Source organism: Balearica regulorum, chromosome Z (genome assembly GCF_011004875.1).
Source record: "Balearica regulorum gibbericeps isolate bBalReg1 chromosome Z, bBalReg1.pri, whole genome shotgun sequence".
Taxonomy (NCBI): domain Eukaryota; kingdom Metazoa; phylum Chordata; class Aves; order Gruiformes; family Gruidae; genus Balearica; species Balearica regulorum.
Window position 1 is genome coordinate 67,245,543 of NC_046220.1, and position 16,922 is coordinate 67,262,464.

Below are 16,922 nucleotides of genomic sequence, written 5' to 3' on the forward strand. Positions count from 1 at the left end.
CATGGAGGATAAGAAGGTGATTGGTGACAGCCAACATGGCTTCACTAGGGGCAAATCGTGCCTGACAAATCTGGTGGCCTTCTATGATGGGGTTACAGCATCTGTGGATAATGGATCAGACTGACATCATCTAACTGGACTTGTGCAAGGCATTTGACACTGTCCCGCACAACATCCTTGTCTCTAAATTGGAGAGACATGGATTTGCTGGATAGACCACTCAGTGGATAAGGAATTGGCTGGATGGTCGTACTCAAAGAGTTGTGGTCAACGGCTGAATGTCCAAGTGAGTGCTAACTGGAGGAAGAAAGCTTCCTTCTCTTCAATATATTAACCACTTTTTCCCCCTATTCAGGCAATTGTAAAGGAGATGAGGAAAACATATCATAGGTTATGTAGTTTAGAAAATTTGTTATAATAGGTTACTCTGTTATATCAACATTTGTGGGATTCCTGTTCAAAGAATTCAAAATTTGGGGGAGTTAAAGGTAAACTCAGGTGACAAAAGACTGAATATTTAATTAAGCTAAAAATCTGGTAAGTGAAAAACATGACCTACTAATAACTTGCAGGGCATAAGCCTTAAAGTCAGAAATGAATTATTTCTATAAGATGATGGAACAAACTATTCTGGGGGTTATCAATAAGCACGTGGAGAAGAAGGAGTAGTAGGAGTGGTCAACATGGATTCACCAAGGGGAAATCATGCCTGACCAGTTTGATAGCCTTCGATGATGGCATGACCAGCTGGGTGGACGAGGGGAGAGCAGTGGATGTTGTCTACCTTGACTTCAGCAAGGCTTTTGACACCGTCTCTCAGCACATCCTCATTAGCAAGCTTAGGAAGTGTGGGTTGGATGAGTGGACAGGGAGGTGGGTAGAGAACTGGCTGAAAGGCAGAGCCCAGAGGGTTCTGACAAGCAGCACAGAATCTAGTTGGAGGCCTGTAGCTAGTGGTGTGCCCCAAGGGTCAGTGCTTGGTCCAGTCTCATTGAATGTATTCATCAACGACCTGGACGAGGGGATAGAGAGTACCCTCAGCAAGTTTGCTGATGATACCAGACTGGGAGGAGTGGCCAACACACCAGAAGGCTGCGCTGCCATTCAGCGAGATCTGGACAGGCCAGAGAGTTGGGCATAGAAGAATCAAATGAAATTCAACAAGGGCAAGTGTAGGGTCCTGCACCTAGGGAAGAACAATCCCAGGCACCAGTAGAGGTTAGAGGTTGACCTGCTGGGAAGCAGCTCTGCGGGGAAGGACCTGGGAGTCCTGATGGATAACAAGCTCTCCATGAGCCAGCAGTGTGCCCTCGTGGCCAGGAAGGCCAACGGTACCCTGGGGTGCAATTCAGAAGAGCGTGGCCAGCAGGTCAAGGGAGGTTATCCTCCCCCTCTACTCTGCCTTGGTGAGGCCACTTCTGGAATACTGTGTCCAGTTCTGGGCTGCCCAGTTCAAGCAAGACAGGAAACTACTGGAGAGAGTCCAGCAAATGGCTACAGAGATGATGAGGGGACTGGAGCATCTCTTGTAGGAGGCAAGGCTGAGAGAGCTGGGTCTGTTTAGCCTGGAGAAGAGAAGACTGAGAGGGGATCTCATCAATGCTTCTGAATATCTAAAGGGTGGCTGTCTAGAGGATGGGGCCAGGCTCTTGTCAATGGTGCCCACTGACAGGACAAGGGGCAACGGGCACAAACTGGAACACAGGAAGTTCCATCTGAACATGAGGAAAAACTTCTTTACCCTGAGGGTGACCGAGCACTGGAACAGGCTGCCCAGAGAGGCTGTGGAGTCTCCTTCTCTGGAGATATTCAAAACCTGCCTGGACGCAATCCTGTGCAACCTGCTCTAGGTGATCCTGCTTTAGCCAGGGGTATTGGACTAGATGATCTCCAGAGGTCCCTTCCAACCTCTACTGCGCTCTGTGATTCTGTACGATACACAGAAAAATGACAACTGTGAAGACATATCAATATCTTCTTGAAATTATGCCACAAGCTGATGTTTATTATCCTTGCAGAGACCCATACATTTGAGAGATTAATTTTCTGCATTTTAAGAAAGGGTAGAAATAGGCATTTTACAGATCAATGATGGTGATATGTAATGAAATTTAGGAAAGTGCTCTCTAGGAATAACAACACCAGTTGTTCTATAAAAAAGTGTACCAAAAATGTTAAGGTATTGTAATGTCCAACCTGTCATTGTCACTTGACATTATAAAAGTGGAATAACTGCTCAAATACCCAATCTATTCGTGCATCCCTCTCAAAACAGGATCACATTTCTAAATAAATATGAAAATCTAAAATGTTTAAAGGTTGTATTTAGTATAAATTGATAAAAACTTTTCCATGTGCTCTCAGTTTTATTTTTTTTTTTTTGTGGTTCACAGCATTAGTTTGAAAGACAAATTGTAAAAGGTCAGAAAGAGTACAACTCCGAATACAAACCAAATCAAGTCCAAGAAGCTGGTGTTCCAAAGCACAGGCAAAAGGCAGCCCTATTTTCTGAGATGTACTAAGCCCACTTCATGCATTACTCTTATTCAGATAAAATAATGGGCAAGGAAATCAGAAGTGAGGAGAGAAAAGCAGAATAGCAATAGAGAATGAAATATAATGGGATGGAAAAGCAGGTTATTACTTACCCTGCAGAAGCTAGGAGATGTTACAGGAAGACCCAACCCAAACCACTCAGCAAGAACTTCACCTTTCTAATGATCCCTTAAAGGCTGCATTATTTTTACTTTTTTTTACCTGTCACTCCCATGCAACTCAGAGTATGCAGCTTTCTTATGGCTGCTAAACAATTTCTAGACAGGGCTCAAAATATCTCTGTATCTGTTTATTTCTAAATCTTGTGATACTAAAACAAATACTGAGATTTAACGGAAAAAAAACCCTGCTGTAATGAGTCAGTGACTTCTGAACTCTAGGAAATTACAATGTAGCTATAAGTGAGAAGTCCAGAAGCGAGTGAAGCAGCAGGAGCACTGATTCAACCAAAGCTGCGTCCCATGCTCATTTCACAGCATGACTTATCTAAATAAGCAAGGGCTTTTAAGAGGAAATCAGTGTTGCTGTACAAGGAACACTTGCATAAATTGTTTTCTCATCCTTTCTTGGAAACTAAACAAACATTGCTATAAGCAAAAGCAGCTTCCAAACTATAGATGAAAAGCCTAAATGCAAACTTTACCCTGTCTTCCCCAACACAATGCAATGCTAACTGTCTTCCCCAACACAATGCAAGTAATAGCCAATCCCTCCAGGGTAAGGCTCAGCCTCCTCATTCATGCTGGGCAATATGTATTCCATTCTCTCACTCCTCTTCTTGTGCAGGAAGGAAAGAAAGCCTTTCTATTCCTATTGACATTTGTCTCTCCTTTTTCTATCCCCATGACTCCTATATATCTTTTTCACCCCTAAAGTCTGTAGTTATGCACAAACAATACTGATGATGTCGAGCCTTTAAATACTGTGAAAATAAAGTCTTAAAATTACTACATGCCATGCGTGTCATACTGAACAATCCCCTTTTAAGACATTTTACTTGGAGTTGACTCTCCACCTCACTTATTTAACCTGTCATTTAACAGAGTGAATATTTTAGTAAGAATTTTACGGTAACAGCTTCTTCCCTGGTAAAAAAAAATAATTAGTGTGATGGAGAGTTTCCTGCTTAACTGCTGCTGTATGAAATGGAAAATACAAGTAGTTTTATGACTTATCAAAATGATAAAACAAATTACAAAAGTTAGAGCTTTCCTGTGGAAACTTCTAATCCTAAATCAGTTATCAGAGGGTATCTGGGGATATTTTGTAGACTTAGTGTTTTTTCAGTACCTCCCTCAAAAATAATTTCCTAAATATAAACTCAGTGCTTGTTCAAACACAGGATGCTGTATTTAGTTCGGTTTTTTTCAAAACTTAACTGGGAAACAGTTTTAAACTGGGAGGAATTAGAGGCAAAGGAACAAGAAGATAAGAAGATACCCTGCAGTAAAGAGAGTTTTAAAAAGCAGCAATCAAACAGGAGAGACAAAAGCAGTACAAATTGCAGAGAATGATTAAAAACACAAGAAAAAGGGAAGGAAGCAAGAAAGCCAGCATAACCCTACCTTTTTCAAAATGCAGATAAGTCTATAGCATATACACAACAAATATCCTTTCATTAAATACAGAGAAACTATGAGCCAAACCTCTGATTCAAGAGTCATGATGCAAAAAGACAATTACTGAAATCTACCAAGTATTTGTGAAACAGGAGAAACACTATACAGAAAACCAGATATAAAACAATCGAGGGAAATAAGAACAGGAAAGTAGTTCTACTCCAGGTAACTTAAGGAAGGATTCAGCAGATCCTGGCTCTGCTCAAGTCAGTCCACATTTCCTAGCAGAGCTCAGCTGCGGGAACCGGCTGCCCGGGGGGAGACTGGTGAGCTGCTTGTACCACTGGATGCTTCCGCAGTAAAGACCCATTTGTTTTAGAGACTGATACGGGAGAACTGAGAAGAAATAAGAAAAGCTACCTCCTTTGCCTCACTACTGGCACATCTGTCTGGTAAAAAAACCCCAAAACCAAAAACCCCACCCCACACTGAAAGTGACCCCTGACAGGTATAAACACAGTGCAAAAAATTACTTCACAGCTGTTCAAAAGAAGGGGGCATTTTCATCCAAATTAACTGAAATCAACCAGGTTGGAACAGGCAAATGTGCATGAGCAGCAGTGCCAAGATATATCTCACAATGGGAATTTACAAAGGAATGTTTTCTCACACTAATGAGCTGAGGCCAGCCCGAACATATCCAGTGTTACATAGGATTGTCCTGAGATATTTTGTTGGAAAGGAGGTAAGACAGTTGATTGGCTTTTGGGCTCAGTCTTACTGTGTTCTGGTAAGTTCTCAGAAATAAGAAATTCCCTTGTTTTAACAGAATTTTTAAGGTATGGATTGAACAGTGTTTTTTCACTGAAATCATCCAGCTTTAAAACTTCATTATCATTTTCTTCATTTTTAATTGCAGACTGTTGGGATTCACATAAATCGTCTTCCAGCATTTCCACGGGTTGGATTTCCTTCGGTGGTGTCAAAGCTGAAGGCATTTGACTTCTGATATCTTGATCAGTAATTATATAAGGCATGGATGGTGACAAACATTTAGCAACTTCATTTTCTTTGTTATAGAGTATCTTTTTATCTCCATTAATAGTGCCTTTTGTATTAATATCAGTACATTCAGAAACATGGTTTTCACAATTCATTAGTAATGATCCTTCCTGACTTTCTTCAGGAAAACAATGTTCCAAAACACTTATGTCTTCAAAATCTATGGTTTTAGCCTCAGATGGTGCTCCCTTCAAAAATGAATTATTCTGTCAGTACAAAGAGATAAATTGAAAAGTTATTAGTTTATTTTTTCAATATATAAAATATTGCCATTTGAGCTCTGTTTGACTTTTAATTTCAGAAGTGCATTAACAAAGAGTTCATGTGCATTTCAGCTGGCATGCAGTTATATGTGAATGAGTACTAAAAATGACAATGTTATTCTGTCCATTTGTTAACACTTTCCCATTAGGTTTTCCGTACTTAATAAAATAAGGAGTTCCAGTGAAGGCTTGGAATCAGGCTCTGACTGTTTCCATCTTTTCCACTCTAACCAGCCATTTTTCAGACAAGAGCTTAAATCCCATTCTCCACAGATTACACTTCCTATGTAAACCTGATCAACTCCACCTCCTTCAAGTAAACATCAAAACTTTAACAAGGAATAAATATCCAACAATAAAAAATACAGGAATGTTAGTACGATAATGTACCAAATCTTACTATATGTTGCAGTACGTTTTTTGTGGAGAAGGGAGGAGATATCTACATGTGGAAATCTGACTCAGTAGACTCAATAACCTGAGCAGATTTAATTGACTTTATTTAATAAACCATGCCCACCAATCACTTTGTAACTTCAAAACATTATTTCTCATTATAAGAATTAAATGAATGTACTTTATAAAAATACATCTTTTCTATTAGTTTGAAATAAAATGAAGAACATTTTATAGCACTTAAACAGAAGAATGAAACTCAGTTTTTATTTAGTCATAAAATGACTGCCAAAGAAGGACTTGTCTCCATTAGATCCCTTCTTTAACACATGAAATTGCAATTATTACCATAGATGCATCAAGAGGCCATTCCACTGCAATGCTCTCTGCAGGATTGGGTATATCAGGCCAGCAAACCTTTTTAAACCTATCATTGAGAAAGGAATTTTAGTCAAATGATGAAATAGATTATTAAAAATAAAATGCACAAATCTGCAGAAAACCCAAATACTGATAAAATATCAAACTTTCACAAAAGAAGTCTTTCCTATATTAACACAATCTCTTAAATTAAAATTGTTTTCCCTCACAGAGTTTTTCTTACAAAAGATCTCAGCAAGGAAAAATCTTGGGTTACAGAGACATTGCAGAAAAGTTACTAATGCGCAAAAGTATTTTTTATTATTATTATATAGTAGATCAAATAATAGCATGCCAAAATAAGGCTGTATACAAAACCTGTTGTGATCATGTTTCAGGGTGGTTCAGAGAAAATCCACCTCAGGTAAACTTTGCTCTAGGGAAATGTCCCTAGAACTACACCAAACTAGAGCTACACTGAGTTCTTATGTTAACAGCAGATAAATGATGCTAACTGACACTGTAGCGTTTAACTGTCCAATGGAGTAGTTAACAGGAAACAAAATGAATCACTCATTGATGCTGGGTATATAGGTAAGCGAATGAAACCAGGCCATAGCTTGAATTTTCACACTGCAATTTGATCTACGCAAGAATATTAACACTCAGCTACATATCAAAATATTCTCCAGAATCAAAACATAGTTTCTTACTATCGTAAAAATTCAGAATACAGAACACATATGAAGATGTAAAAGAGTTGGAGATTATACTTATTAAATCAGCTATACTTATTACCTGATGCTTTCCCTGAAAACAATCTTGGGTCTAATAGCTTAGAACACCCCAAAATAGTTAAGATTTTTGACCTTCTTATTAAGCTTCAGTCAAACAACCCAGTCACTTTTCATGCTAAAGAGAAGCACATTTTATAAACTTAAAAAATCCTCACAGCCATCTTTGGCATGTTATAGCATCCCTATGATCTGAAGAACCAGTTTAAAATCTGGCAGGGGACATCTGTGACAGCAGATAAAAGGATTATGAATTGTGCATAGATATGGATCCATACTGATGGATCAAGCATCCAAATGCTTTCACATGATGTAATTTCTAGCTTCTTCATGACTTCTTTACAATTCAAAGGAAGTGTCACAAATTAATGAAAGTAATATTAATGTAGCTAAGATAAGCAATAGGGGTTATGTGAAATGTGTTCTAGTGGTGTACTAGCAGATATATTAAGACTGCCTGAGAAACTTTATTTTTGGGTTATTAACTTTTCAGTAACTGACTTAAAGTATGCTCAACTCACTTGATTGGCCATGGAACTGCAAATGGCATGTAGTGTTTCCATAAGCTGATGTAGGCGATATATAAATCTGTTTCTCCTACTTCTTTTGTTCTGATTTACTGCACTTTCTAAAATTAATATTAATTTTTGGACTATAGCATGTTAACTGCAGTTACAAGATAACCTGTATACTTAGTTATTTGTTACTCCAATTGCTTATTTTCTTAATTTGACATTGGTTTGGAACCCAACAAAAACATTTATAAGATATATAAAAATTTGCCTTTTTCAAGTTCAAATTAACTGATTACATTCAGTTCTAGAAGGCAGAAAATGTACTCACGTGTGTTTTTTCAAAATGCATGTTATCCAAAGGCCTAATAGAAACAACATGCTTAATCCAATGGGTAGAGCAATGAAAAGAACATCTTCTTTATCTTCGGGGGGGGGGGGGGGGGGAACACCAAAATGAAAAAAACAGATGTTTAATTTCTTCATGTATTCCCTTAAGACAGCTAATTGTCAACATCCAAGTCACCTAATTAGCACAATTCTAGAGAGCTCTCAAAACTGGCCAACATTACTCGGAATACTGTATGATACCCATTGTATGATGTGTCAAAATATGAGTATTTTGAATCCAAGAAGTCACAGTTTCTGAGCCAGAAAAGCAGCTCATGATGAGACTTCTCAGGATCTCTCAGGAACAGAAGTATTGCATTTTAGAATTTCATTTATTTAATAGAATCACACAAGAGTTCAAATTGGAGGAGACATCTGTAGGTCACCTCGTCCAGCTTTGAAATTAGAATCAGGTTGCTTATGGTCATGCCAAGCCAACCTTTGAAAGTCACCTAGGATGAAGAGTCTACCACCTCTCTGGGCACCTGTTGTTTTATAGTTGCTAAAAGCTGTCACATAGTGCCACTTCTACTTGTTACTACTGAATAAATAGAAAAATCAATGCAGGTTTTAAACACACAAAAAAAATACAGTTACTTTGACTGAAACAGTGCATGGATTTCTAAGCTAGCTTCTAAGTGACAGCAATAGAGACCAGACCTCAGCATAGTCTAACTTAACCTTGCATTTGAGTAGCAGATGAATTTACAGGCAAAAAAATTAGCTTTGAGTCCCATGACAAATTTAAGGATAGCTCATGCACATTTTAATATTTCGGTTTGGCCGCAACTATGGCAATTTATGTACATATTGAAAGCATTCTTCCAGAAGCAGAAATGAGGAAGTGTCTGAACTTCTGACCTACAGCCATCATACCAACCTCCTTGCTAAAATCTGGCTAAAACAAATAGTAAGAAATAAGAAAAGATATTTACACACACACATTGGCCACAACCTGTGCACTCATTTATTAGTTAAGTTTATACAGCAGAAAAGATAGTATTCCACAGCTTTATTGACAGCAAAATAAATATTTTGGGGTTTGACTTCTAATCTTGAGGTTTTAGTCTATGAGATGAACAGTGAAATTGAGTTAAATTCAGCTAGTGTGGGTAATTATTCCTTGTTTTGTTTAACACTAATTAAAAAAAATAATTAACAAATGCCTAAAAAAAAGTCCCATATTTCTTAATCCCAAACCTGTTTTTTTTAAATAGTAGTAACTAACCTGGAATATTACTTACTGAATTTCAAAGTCTTGAAGGTTTTTGGCTCTCCATTGGTTCCACCAGCTTCATTGCTTGCCATGATATAGACAGTATATTGCGTATTAGCCTGTAAGGACTTCAGTCTGTATTGCAGAACATCAGAGTTCACTGTTTCATCTTTTTGGGAGAAGATTTATATCAATAAACACACAAAATAGTGTTACATCAGGGAATGGTACGTTCATTTAGCATCTTTTACAATGATAGATCACGAAGTATTTTAAAGACAACTTGAAATACAAAGCAACCTTATCAGTCCTTTGAGAGAGGAAACTTAAATTACCAATGTTTATCAATGCTACTCAAAAGTTTAAGGCAAAAAATAAACCATTATATATTTACTTTTAAAAATAAACACATATTTTTTGGCTAATATTAAAGATAAGCAAATTATGATCTCCTGTAGTTTATTTTATCATTGAAAATAGTGCTTTGAGAACTTTATTTTCTGGAACCTAGGGCTTAGAAATTAAGAACTTAAAATACTTTCTGCAGCTTGTGAAATTTAACTATATTTCTAGTAATGCAGTTAGACACTGATCTTCAAAAAGAATGCAATCTATCAGCACTAGGATATCACTCCAATGAAGTCAGAGGAAAGCCAAAATCAACCGGAATTTTTTTCCCAACTTTCAAAATGCTTTTCTGATTAAAACACAATGTTTCAAATATCTTCTCCATTACTGGAATTAGCATGATGTGCTTACTTTTAAAGTTTTTTTTTAAATGGGGCATGTATCATAACATTCTATGTCTACAAACAGAATTAAAAGCATGCTCATATTATGAAATTAAAGTCACTAAAACATTTTCTGGTGCATAAAGTCAAAGCCAACTCATGTCATCATTCAGTTCAGTCAAGAAACACTCAGGAAATAGATATGCTGCAGTATGCCCTGAGATTAAATAAACTAGTTTCTCTGAAATCAAGGAGGAGAAAGTGAAGTTCTAGAGTAAAAAGGCCAGTGAAGTCACTTTGCACAAATTCCATGTTCTATTCTTATCGAAAAGATGTGACATCAAAGAAGCCTCAAGAAACATCAGTACAGTAGGGTTTTGCCATTTAAATTTAACTCCCTTGAGTTGCTATTTAAAACTAATTTACTAAAGAAACTAATCTGAACCCCTAACATGGGCACAGCCTGCTTTACGTTAGAAGTAATATGAAGAAATATGGCTCTGTAACATGAGGCTGCCTGAATTGAGGATGACCCCGCAACAAAGCGGTCAGCATTAAATTACTCAGAAACTAACATATCAGGAAAAATTGCGTGTAGAATCTGACAGAAATAATCAGCTTTGTCTTTCTAATTTAAAAGTTGCTAAGAATACTCTTGACCCGGCATTGAAGCATTGAATGATCCAAGAGCATTCTTCATAAACTATACAGGAAGAACAAATTTAGGTCACTGAAACACTTCTCATAAAAGATTCTGGTAAGATTTAGACTAGATAAGTTCTGAATAGATAGGATTATACTGGCACCTTGTATGGATACTACTCCTGAAGTGAGAGATTAAGAATACACTCCAAAATTTATGCTATCAGTCTCCAGAGCAGAAAAGCAACACCAAGCACAGATAATCAAGCACATTTGAAGGAATTAATCTAAAAACTATATCCAAATAGTTTGGGCAGTTTATTTTAGCTTCTTGGCTATCATTTGCTATTTTGCTTTTATTATAAAAATTGGCTATCATTTGCTATTTTGCTTTTCTTACAAAACTGACTTCAAAAACATTTTTACCAGAAAATTTCCACTATACTGTTCCAGAGAACTTGGGAATGGCTTCCTGCCAAGGACATGCACGGAACTTATAAATTCACTGAGCCCTCACAAGGTTCAAATTCATTAATGTCCACAAGACTATGACTCTCCAATATATTTTAGCTCCACTTTAGGCTCCTCTACTTCTTCATGACTTTTTCCATTGGTTTCAGGAGGGTGTCACGATGGAGGAAGACTAGTACATATGTAAAAGGGGAAAAAACCAAGTATCTGACAAATAAGACTCTCTAATTTGGCATAATCCTGCAAATTTTATTTTTTTACTGTTCACAGAGAACAATCTGCAAAAGGCCTCTCATATAAGAGTTTCCATCCTGTTCTGGAAAGGGATGAGTAATGATAGTGCTGCCATACACTGGCTAAAATTTATCACCTGGAAATCCATCAGATTTGCATCTGAGAAGCAGAAAGGACAATGTGGTCAACAGTCATGGCTGTACTACCATGGGTAGTATGATAGTAAAAAAGATTGAGAGCAAGCAGTGCTGTACAAAATTTCAGAACAAAGAAATAGAGCAAGAATACATGTGTAGTATTATCATCATTTCAATTAAACCTAAAAATTTTTTTAATCTTGATGTAACTCACATTTTAGTACCACTATTTTCAGACATATTTAATATACAATAACAAGGTGTGCTAGTAACTATGAAAATAGCTATATTCAGACAGTAGATTGTCATAACCCTGTTGAAAGCATGAATGTTTAATATATACGTACTCAATTCTTTTCCATCTTCAGGTTTATAAAATATTGTATAGTTAGTGATAAATCCATTTCTTTTATCCTTTGAAATCTCCTTCCATTTTATTGTAACTTCATTTTTCCCTGGAATGCCTGTGTCAGCCACAGGTCCTTCTGATGGCTCTACACAGAAAGCATTATAAATTAGAAATAGTAGTAAAATAGTCTAAGTACCACAGTGTTATCCATCTGTGTTACTTCACACATACCAGTGCAACAAACAGATAAATAAATATGTCATCTTAGTGCTCCAATATAGCCCTTAACTTTTCTCACATTTCTTAATGTGTGATTTCTTCTGATAATACTTCCCCTCATCTATTCTGGCATTTGCATAGTTCTCAGTCTTACTGCATCCAAATAGCTCAAGATCATTAAAAGTCTCTATCCTCACAACATCAGAGTCAAGAGATCAAGAGGTAAAACATCCTTATGCACTCACAGGGGAATGCAGATGCAAGGTCACCATGTATGCAGGGTGTCTCTGGCTGAGCTGAGATTCATCCAGCACCTCCAGTCTTTGCCCATTACATTGGACGAAGTCTTTCTGCTTAAACAATGCAACCTCACATGCATTGCTCGAAACTTTCAAGCAAGACTTCTCTGTGCTTCAGTTTTAAAACAAATACCTTCCTTCCCATTCCCTGACAACCCTTAGTAGGGTCACAGCTTCCTATAAACAGGAAAGCATTCAAAACAAAGTTCTAATTGTGCTGGTAAGTATTACTTAAACATGGAATATTCCATTACCTCCTCCTGGTGATTAATGCTGTTTAGTAGTGCATTGAAATATGTGTGCGTGCACACTTACATATACATGCGCACACACAAATTGACATTTTCACCTGAAGTCTTAAAATTACCAGTAAACTACATTCTTACAGTTGACTGTGTAAATCACTGAATTCACATTAAACTTCTACCAGTACAGAAACCTTCCTTCCCTCCCCACCAAAAATCACTGTTTTATCCACGGTTTCTATCCAATGGCAAACATCGTGGTTTCTCACCATTCTTTATGTGAGGGACTGCAAATATTTTGTTACATTAGAAAATATAACAGAAAGCAAGCTTTTCAACCCATCCATTTTATTCTGTGAGTAGAATTTCCTCATATATTAGGACTGATAAATGCCGTCAAGCATTAGTCTAATTATATATCTAAATGAGCTGTAATATTTGAGACAGAGCCAGTTTAAAAAAAAACCTGTTTCATGTTTGTAGCTATACTCTTCCCAAGTGCTTTGTATATAGTATGTAAACTTTACAACAAATGAGTGGATTCAAGCAACAATGTACCTGTATCACAAGATAGAAATTTTCTTTACTGAACAATTCAGTAACTGATCTATGGACAGAAATCAGGAAGCCCAAATCCTGGTTTTTTTCAGGATCTACATCTCTCCTTCAGGAATGCCAGTATCAAATTGCTCAAAGATAATACACCCTGACAGATAGACTACAAAACACCCTTCACATTATTAGTTTAAAATACGTACTTTTTTCTTGAATATAAGCTTGTATGGAATATGGAGCTGCTACTTTATTTCCATAGACAGGATACACTGAAATGTTATAGCATATAAATGGTTTAAAGTTTTCTGTAAAAGAAAAAAAGTAATATTTACATACAATTGTCTATGTGAGATTAATACAATGATAGTAGAATAAATCACAGTGCAGTTCTAAATAAACCATTACAGGCCTCTATTTTCTTCAACTTTTTAGCAAGCACAATATATATTTACTGCCTTTACCATAATGAATTTTATTCAGCAGTACTCATAAGAGCACCTGGTGACCAATTCATTTTTCACTAGAAATACTTCGAACAAGTAATTATACTTCAGCCTTATACAGCTTCTTCATACGAAGTCACTTATTCATCTCATAACAGTTTAAGGTTTTAGAGGAAGTTTTTATTTTCTAATAATCAATATAAAATTACAGTTCCAGGTATATTTTTAATTTCACACATCTTTAGGTTTGCTGCTCTGCAGAAGAGTTTTGTCTCATGCATCAAAGAGCTTAAAAGGCACAATGGAGCCCCAGCTCTTAACTCTACGCTGATGTTCCAGTTATGCCAACTAACTTTGCTTCTAACCAGCTGGACTCAAAAGTACAATTGTACAATTGAAATCTCTGCAGTAGACTTTCATATGTTTCAAGACATAGTTCAAGTTTCTGGAAATGAAGTTTTGAACCCTGAACAACCCAGCAGCCAAGTAATCAACAGGGTGCATCCCCTACTTACTCTCATCAACATCTCTGGCTTTACAACCCATGGGATGAAAACAGTGTAAAGGTTTTCCTAGAGCATTCCTCCTCAAGCTCTGCAGCTTGTTCAGCAAGAACAATGGCTTCCAACAGATCCCTGCGTTGTATCAGCTGCTTTTTCAGTCCCTTACACCTATTGCAACCCAGCAAAAGTTATGATGGCCCTTCAGGTCTTCCTTAAAATAATTGCACAAAGAATGCAAGAATCAGGCCTGAGTAACAATGTCTGAATTTGCCTTGGCATTTCTAATGTGACTTGTGCTTAGGGTAAACAAAGATCTCCTAATAATGCTGAGGAGGAAAGTTGGTTGGTTTATATATGGAGAACAGCTATAAATAGCATTTATTCCTCATAGTAAATTGCTGAAATAGTGCAATTTTCAGTATAAGACTCAAGACTCACCCCTCAGTTCAATGTGTAATAAGCTGCTCTTGAATTTTACTTCAAGTACATTATTGTTTAATTTGTTTTACTGTAGCACAGAAACAGTATTTAAATCACTATTACCTGAGCCAGTAAGACAAATTTCATGGGCAAGCTGGCTTTATTCATCATTAATGAACCAAGTGTTCCTTTTCACTTTAGAAAATGCAGGGTACTTGTTTTCTGAAAACTTTGGAAATTCTTTTTCTTTGACATGGTATTCAAAAAGATCCTTATATGAGCAAGAACTACCTTCAAATTTGATAAATTTAATTTCACTAATGGAGAATCAAAGCACTAATAATCCAAAATTCACTTATTGCATATATTGCGTTAAACATTTTCACCATTATTCCTGTGTTTGTAAAAAAACCAAAAAAATCCAAATATATAAACAAAAGCAGATGCATTTATTAGCTAAAGGTAATGTGCATGGGATATTCGCATCAACATCAACACTCACAGTTTTGCCTTTGCACATACCTCAAACTCTGCATATTGTTTGGTTTTTCATTGAAACTACATACACAGCCAAAACATTACTACTTTGAGAGATTATCTGCTAAAAAAAAGTGAGTTTCTAAAACAAAAGAGTGAACAGATCCTCACCTATTTGTCAGTACACCATAAAGCCACTGAAACCTTGTAGAAATGCCTTAGGTCATAATACAAACGTGATTATGTGATTCTTAACATGCCAGATTGACCAATCACTCCACTTATTTTGAAGTAGAAGTCTCCCTCAAATCCTCTTTCAGGTTTCTTGCTCTCTAACAGACAGGAAGACACATGATCTTTTCCCATCTTCAAATTCATTCTTTTGGTTCTAGATTTCTCTGCTAAAATAGTGTGCATGTGTCATAGGCCTCCCTAATGGAAGATTCATGGCATAAGACCGAACCACAGAAGTGCTTAAACATGAAATCTGGAGCCTAATCTTATATGGGAGCAAACATCATCTTCCATGTTGCATGAAAATTTGAGAGAGTTAAAATTGCTATGAAATTACATGCAAAGATTTCAATGAAGCATGTAATACTACTGTTATATTTTTAAACGGTCTGAGGAAAGCTGGATGAGTTCATCTTGTTTGTTCTTTCCAGTCTACCTATAAATAAATATGCATAAATACAGATAGATATATATGTACATTGTTACAGCTGTAACTGATAAATGAACATACTTCTGTTAGTTTTCCAGCGTGTAGAATTTGATACATATTGCCACGATCTACCAAAAGGATCCGTCTCCATTTCCTCATACCACTCAACTACATATTTGGTTACTTCTGGTTCGGAGGCTGTCCATTCCACAACCACTTCTTCGTTTGTTCTAAAGGTCCTCACTGTTTCAATAATCTGAGAAGCTAAAAATTTGACAGAAAATGTCAGCAATTCTATCTTCATAAAAACTGTAGCAAGAAAACAATCCAGTTGTAGAAAGCTGAGATTGCTTCTTCAGAAGAGTATGGGACTTAGTCAAGGTTAAAAAAAAAAGTTTAAAAGTTATTTTATACCTATGTTCACATGCATATACTCAAAATATTTTAAATTAAACATACAAGCATTCTTACAATGAAAAGGGACAGGGGGATTGAGGACATGATACTCAAGGAGATTTACACATACAGAATCAAAGACCAGTCTCTCTTTTAGGATCTGAATTTTACAGTTTGTAAAATTTTACAAACCAATTTACTAATAATTTTACACGTACTACAGCTAAGCACGGTTTGATTGAGATGACAAAGGCAATAGGAAAACAGTAAATCAAATCAGCAAGGTCATCAATGACAGTGAAGCAAAAGTGAACCATCAACCTGCAGAACAGAGGTAATGAAAGTCTGAATGACCCCCCAACCTGGCAAAGCAGAGAGGAAAAAAAGACCTGGTGAAGCAGAGGGAAAAGATGGGGGGAGGGGGGAAGCATGTCACAGCAAGGAAAAATCAGAAAAACATTTATTGTCGGATACAGAAGTGAATCAAGAGGTAGTCAGCTACCTCCAGGACAAGACAACATTACGTCTACATATACGGTTTTCTGAGTAGACTGGAATTGAGCAATTCCAAGGGGACACTTGCACTTATTTCATGAACAACTGACGTAGGAAAAGTGATTTCAGTCTGCCAAATGCAATTTTTATTGTGGATCATGGGTAGGCAGCAGGATGTTGCAGTACAAGGCTGACAGAAATACCAGAATTAAACACAAGAGCCAAAGAACACAACTGTTGTGCTAGAGCAGACCTACTTTGGGGTACTTTGGGAATGAATATGAAATGAGAGGCAACATAATGTTTCTCTCTGCTTCCATTGACGCATCTTAGGGCCTTCTATTAAACACATCTGTGAATCGTGTTGTTAAATGCACTGCAATAATGCCCTGTGGTAACCTATTTTATGACCTAGTAGAGGGATGAGACAGAATCTGGTGAGACTCTAAATTTATTTGGGATTTCAAAGCTTTAAAAACCAAAAGAAAACCCACACCAAAAAGCCCTCAGAAAGTAATAAAATAGAAATTCCAG

The 16,922-nt window shown here is 36.8% G+C and overlaps 1 protein-coding gene across 3 annotated transcripts in view; it reads right to left on the bottom strand.

The window, feature by feature from the left end:
- Positions 1-4,621: 4,621 nt before the first annotated feature.
- IL31RA (interleukin 31 receptor A) overlaps positions 4,622-16,922 on the bottom strand; it is a 34,437-nt gene continuing 22,136 nt past the window's right edge. Inside the window, exons 10-16 of one of the 3 annotated variants that reach the window (XM_075739357.1) lie at positions 15,579-15,761; positions 13,194-13,295; positions 11,671-11,817; positions 9,137-9,277; positions 7,834-7,927; positions 6,185-6,263; positions 4,622-5,383 (exon numbers count right to left, since the gene is read on the bottom strand). In XM_075739357.1, coding sequence (XP_075595472.1) covers positions 4,787-5,383; positions 6,185-6,263; positions 7,834-7,927; positions 9,137-9,277; positions 11,671-11,817; positions 13,194-13,295; positions 15,579-15,761 — 1,343 coding nt within the window. In that variant the 3' untranslated portion in view covers positions 4,622-4,786. The remainder of the gene's footprint in view (positions 5,384-6,184; positions 6,264-7,833; positions 7,928-9,136; positions 9,278-11,670; positions 11,818-13,193; positions 13,296-15,578; positions 15,762-16,922) is intronic. The other 2 variants (XM_075739356.1, XM_010312013.2) reach the window with 2 other exon arrangements.